This window comes from Helobdella robusta, assembly GCF_000326865.2.
Source record: "Helobdella robusta unplaced genomic scaffold HELROscaffold_45, whole genome shotgun sequence".
NCBI lineage: Eukaryota > Metazoa > Annelida > Clitellata > Rhynchobdellida > Glossiphoniidae > Helobdella > Helobdella robusta.
In genome coordinates this window covers 899945-905722 of record NW_008705095.1, presented here as the reverse complement: position 1 = coordinate 905722, position 5778 = coordinate 899945, and the positions used below count along the sequence as shown (strand labels likewise).

Here is a 5778-nt window from a genome sequence, read left to right as displayed (position 1 = left end):
ATGTCATCGTTGAACTGGCAAGATGGCGCAATTAGCTCTAATTGGGTGGCAAACCGAAGAATCTGAATAACAAAAACGTTCTTGCTGTTTTTTTTGCTTATCATTTTATTATTAAAAATAACATTATTGTTATTAGCGTCGTTAATTATTGTTATTTTTATTATTATTATTATTATTATTATTATTATTTATTATTATTATTATTATTATTATGCAAAAAATTGGTTACAAATCCAACCTGTGTCACCATTCATCATTAATGATGATGTTACTTCGAGTTCACTCCTCTCGAATTTACTCATTTTGTCACCATTATTATTACTGTTGTTGCTGATGTTGCTGTTGTTAATGTTGTTGTTGTTGTTATGGTGGTCATCAGTGCTATTATCAGTAAAATCGTGCTTGATGTTATGATTAGTTGTTGTTGTTGTATGTGATGATGTTGTTGCTGTTGATGTTGTTGTTGATGATGATGTTGTTGTTGATGATGTTGTTGTTGTTGTCAAGTTGATCAAGTTTTCGGACATCTTGAATGAGTTATTGGCTGAAGAAGTGTGATTGATGTAGTTGTTAATGCTGTTGTTGTTGTCGTGACAGTGGCCAAAAAAACAACTGACATCAACATTGTTGTCATTCATAACAATGTCATTACTGCTTTCATTATTGTAATTAATAGTATTAATGTCATTATCTGCTCTGTTGATGTAAGCGTTCACATTGTTGTGATTCAAAGAGAAGTTGCTATGACTAGAAATGTTGTTGTTGTCGTAATTGTTGTCATCTTTGTTGTTGTTATGACAATAAATGTCGTTGTTAAAAGCGATTTCAATGTTTCCATTCAGACAACTGCCAACATTCGTAACTTTTGCGACATACCCGACATTACAGAAATCATCAGAGGCAGATATTTTACAACCCGGCTCTTCATACTCCCTTCCAACTTTACCCACCAACCCGAGAAGAGATCTGAATTTTCGAAAATCAATTTTCTGCAACAACCTGCTGACGAGTTTGTCCCTGAAGCAGACAAATTGTTTGTTGGTCGCCAGATGTCTTGTCTGGATGGCTGAAATGTCCCCGCCCACTTGTACCATCTTCCCCTTCCAATCACCACACCCACCCTCCAGGTTTTTCATTTCTTTTTGCAAATCCATGATTTCCGATTTCAGTTTTGAGATTTCTGAATCCAGCTTCTGGACGTCTTTGTTGTTTTCTGATTGGATTGAGTTGGTGGTTGATAGTGCTGTGTTGCTGCTGTTGTTGTCTGCTGGATGATGATGCTGTGTTGTTGTGGGGTTTTGCGGTTTTGAGGTGTGTTTAGCTAAATATTATGTGTAGTTTTGTTTATTTTACGAGTTTTGTTTGATGGTGCGTTAATATTGCCGTGTAATTCTAGAGTGATGTAAAAGTTATGCTGCTGCTGTAAGGTTTTTATTAAATGGAATAGTTGAAACTGCAAATTTGGAAACAACGTACGAGCATTCGTTTTCGATACATTCAACAAAACAACAAAAAATTATTTCTTAACGACAAACAAGCCAAACCACCAACCAGCCAATCAAAATTAACAAAAGTCAGTCGGCCATCCAAACAACCAATCAGCCAACCAAAACTGGCAAATGTCAATCAGCCAGCCAAGCAATCAATCAGCCAACCAACATAATCATCAATCAACAGTCATCGAGCAAACCAAACTCAGAGCCCAGACTCACTAACCAGCTGCAGAATTTCTGAAATGTGCCAACACCTTGCTGCTCCCAAGTTGAGTCGCCAGTCCACAGCCGACTGATAACGATGATGATGATGATGATGATGATGATGATGAGGATGATGATGAAGATGATAATGATGTTTTTTGTCTCTTGGTGGCCCGTGGACAACCGGACAAACTTCGGTGCGTGAGGAAGGTCCCATTGGCGTGACCCGAACCATCGCAACCGGGCAGCGGGCAATGACCTGACGGGGCGATTTTATCATTTAAGAAAAAAATCAGAACAGACGCAGTAACTGTTACAACATGAAAAACATTATTATAAAATGATCATGCTGATGTGCTGATGTTGATGTTGATGATGAGGATGATGATAATAATGAAGAAGATGATGTTCATGTGTTGATGCTGTTGTTGATGATGATGTGTTGTTGTTGAGTTGTTGTTGTTGTTATAATTATAGTTGTTCTTAGACTAGTTATTCTCCAGTAGGTCTAGATTTATAATTTATAATAGATATAAAATTATATGTAGAAAGTTCTGCGTTTGGCGGAGCTTCATTATAAAGAATTAGAATAATGGTTCTTAATTAACCATTTATCGTCCTATGGCCGATGACTGGTTATCGAAGGACGAGTGTTTCAAAAGTTCAAATGTGGATTGTGGCGTAAGAAATAAAATGAATGAAAGAATTGGTGAATTATAATTTGTAATAAAAGAATCACAATAATGTAATAATAAATAAAATTAGTAAATAATATCAAATAAATTATACCTATACTGTTGTGAACTGTGTGTGCTGATGACTTGTGAGTGTTGTTGTTGTTGTTGTTGGTGTTAAGTTGAGGCCTGTTGAGAATGGTCGATGCAGGCTCCAACATTGAGCTGGATGTTTGGATGTTGTCGTTATTGTTGTATGTTGATGACAATAATGATGTTGTTGTTGAAGTTGTTGCTTGTAGAGCTAATTGCATTGTCGATGATGAAGTCGTTGCGGTTGTGGTGGTAGTGGTGGAGGAAGCTGCTGCAGTGACTTGCTGAAGTAACGATATTGGTAATGATAACGATGATGCCAGTGATGATAACGATGAGATTCCTGGCGACGTAGATGATGATAGTAGTAATGACGATGATGATAATGATGAGAAGTTTGTTATCGCTGCTGAAGATGACTCAACTACGACGGACAAGTTCTGTGAATAACTAGCATCCGAGTTGTTTGCGAGTGGTGTTGAAGCCGTCGTTGTTGATGTTGATGAAGATGTTGATGATGGTGTTGTTGTTGATGTTGTTGTTGATGATAATGCCGGTGCTGTAAAACTTGGCTGTTTGCACAATCGGTGGGTTATGGGACAACCTGAGATACTGATTGGTCATTATTTAAGTGAGAAGTTATTTATTTAGTTCGTTGGGAAATCTTTTCGAAAAATTTTATCAATTATTCAATCAATCAACTATTCGATCGATCAATTAACTATTCAATCAATCAATTATTCAATCAAACATTTAGTCAATCAGTCCTTCAATCAATCAGCCAGGCACCTTCTATGAGTCAGGTATTTTCCAGTCACATGTCCAGAGCCATCACAGCCAACCACGGGACATCTGTTTGTTTATTTGTTCGTTCGTTCGTTCGTTCGTTTGTTTTGTTTGCTTTGTTTATTAGTTAGTTTGTTTGTTTGTTCGTTTCAATTAAACCCAATTAAACACAAACTTAATCCAATACATCACATCAATCAAAGATCATCTCAACTGACTATTTGGTTGTTATCAACATTCATCAGCTAGTTTATTAATGGACCAGATAATTTTGACATGTCAACTGGTCAAAAGCCACTCAGTTGAGAAATGTAAAATATGTACCAGATCAGTCATTTTATTTAGCCATTTAATTATAGTTCATCATCAATCAAATCGACCAATCATAATTTATCATTATTCCAGTCAAACAATCAAGACCCATCATCAATCAAAGCGACCAATCAAATATCATCACCAATCACAATTTATTATATCAATCAAATTAACCAGACAAAAGGTATTTATTCAGTCGTTCACTTATTAAATCATCCACTCATTTCAATCATTCACTCATTTCAATCATTCACTCATTTATTTATTCACTCATTTAATCATTTAAATATTCATTCGTTTACTCAATCACTCATTCAATCATTCACTCATTTAATTATTCACTCATCCAATCATTTAATTATTCACTCGTTTACTTAATCACTCGTTTGAGCATTCATTCACTCTATCATTCACTCATATCATTCACTCATTAAATCATTAACTCATTCAATCAATCAATCAATAATTCACTCAATCACTCAATCATTTACTCAATCATTCACTCAATCATTCACAGGAGGAATACACACTTGAGATTGTCCTGTGAGTCGATGACTTCACTCTTCATCATCATCACCATCTTCCTCATCTTTCCCGCTCTCGGACAGCCGGACAAACTTCGGTGGGATGCGTAGTTGCCTGGAGGGGGGAGGGGGGAAATAGCACGTGATGACGTCATTCTGTTTGCAATGTCTTTGTTATCATCGTCATTGTCGCCATCGTCGTCATCTTAGTCTATATTATCACCATCATTCTCTTTTGTAAATTTGTCATCATCATCTTAGTCATCACCATCATCATCGTCATACTTCAAATCATTGTTGTTGCTCGATCTCGAGTCATCATCGTCACCATCGCCATCATCAGCAGGAATGACGTCATCCTTTCGAGAACATGCTGGAATTTCCATCATTTTGAACGTGCTGGATCTGGCAGTTTCACTTTCGTTTCTGATAAAAAAAAATTAAATTGGAAAAATAAATGAATAAATAATCAATTAAACAACCATCGTCGACCAGTGAAATTTGCATGTGGCGTGGTTTGAATAACTTAGAACATGATTACGTAATAATAAAAATAATAATAATAATAATAAGAAGAAGAAGAAGAAGAAGAAGAACAACAACAACAACAACAACAGCAACAACAACAACATGAAGGAAAGAATTTTTTTGTAAATAATTAGTCTAAAAAATTGTTTGACGTCAGTTAAATGTAACATTAATTAACACATCGAAAGGTAAATTTTTATAAAATTTCAGATTGGAAAAACATTTTGATCAATTAAATTTTAATTATATTTTAATCCGTAAAACTTTTTATCCGTATAAATTGCTCACAAGTTCCAGTATCTTTATTTTAAGAATTTTTTTTTAATTTTTCGTTTATTATGTTTTGAAAAAAATTAATTCAGGCCAACATGATGAAAATTTTGGCTTGCACATCCTCATCTCCGTATAATACATCAGCAGCTTCACACTTCCCAGCAATTACTGATGACGATGAGAATGACGAGTTCAAGTTCTGGCAATGATCTGTGTTCATTTCTGTATATTCACTGTTGTTGTTGATGTTGTTGTTGATGCTGTTGTTGTTGTTGATGTTGTTGTCAGAAGAAACGACTACTTCTTCCTTAGCAACTGTGAGTGAGTGGGGTGATGAAATTGATGTCATCATGCTGGCATCTGTTATGTTGGTTGATGTATCCATCATATTGATGATGTTGTTGTTGTGGTTGTTGTAGTTTGGTTGTTGTGTTGAGTACTTGTCTAGAGTTTTCATTGAAAAATCAAAAGGTTCTGTTTGTATGAACTGAATGTCTGTTTCGTTGTTGTTGTTGTTGTTTTTGATGGGGCTGTTGTTGTTGTTGTTGTTGTTGTTGTTTTTGTTTTTCATACTCAAATCTAGTGTTTCGCATTCTTCCTCCATTTCAATGTCGTTTGCTGTGTTGCTGTTGTTAGTTCTTATGGAAAGATTCAAAGGATCGATATTGTTAACGTTGTTGTTGTTGCTGTCATAATTGTTTGACACTATTCTGGTTTGCTCTGTTGGTTGTTGAATGAACATTGTTGCGGGTGTTGTTATTGTTGTTGTTGATGTTGTTGTTACTGATGACGTTGTTTGAAGATTGAGTACATCCAATAAATGTTGCGGCAATGAAAAACGTTGCTGTTGTTGCGAATCAACATTTCCAGAAGTTGTTGTGTGTGTGT

General features: G+C 35.5%; 1 protein-coding gene across 1 annotated transcript; it reads right to left on the bottom strand.

Annotated features, from left to right (window-relative positions):
• Positions 1–209: 209 nt before the first annotated feature.
• Positions 210–3088, bottom strand: HELRODRAFT_177982 (hypothetical protein; the record flags this gene model as incomplete). The annotated part of the gene is made up of 5 exons (XM_009026127.1): positions 210–339; positions 526–1280; positions 1748–1956; positions 2487–2596; positions 2916–3088. The coding sequence occupies 5 exons, from the start codon at positions 3086–3088 to the stop codon at positions 210–212; spliced, it is 1377 nt and encodes a 458-aa protein (XP_009024375.1).
• Between the last annotated feature and the right edge of the window lie 2690 nt (positions 3089–5778).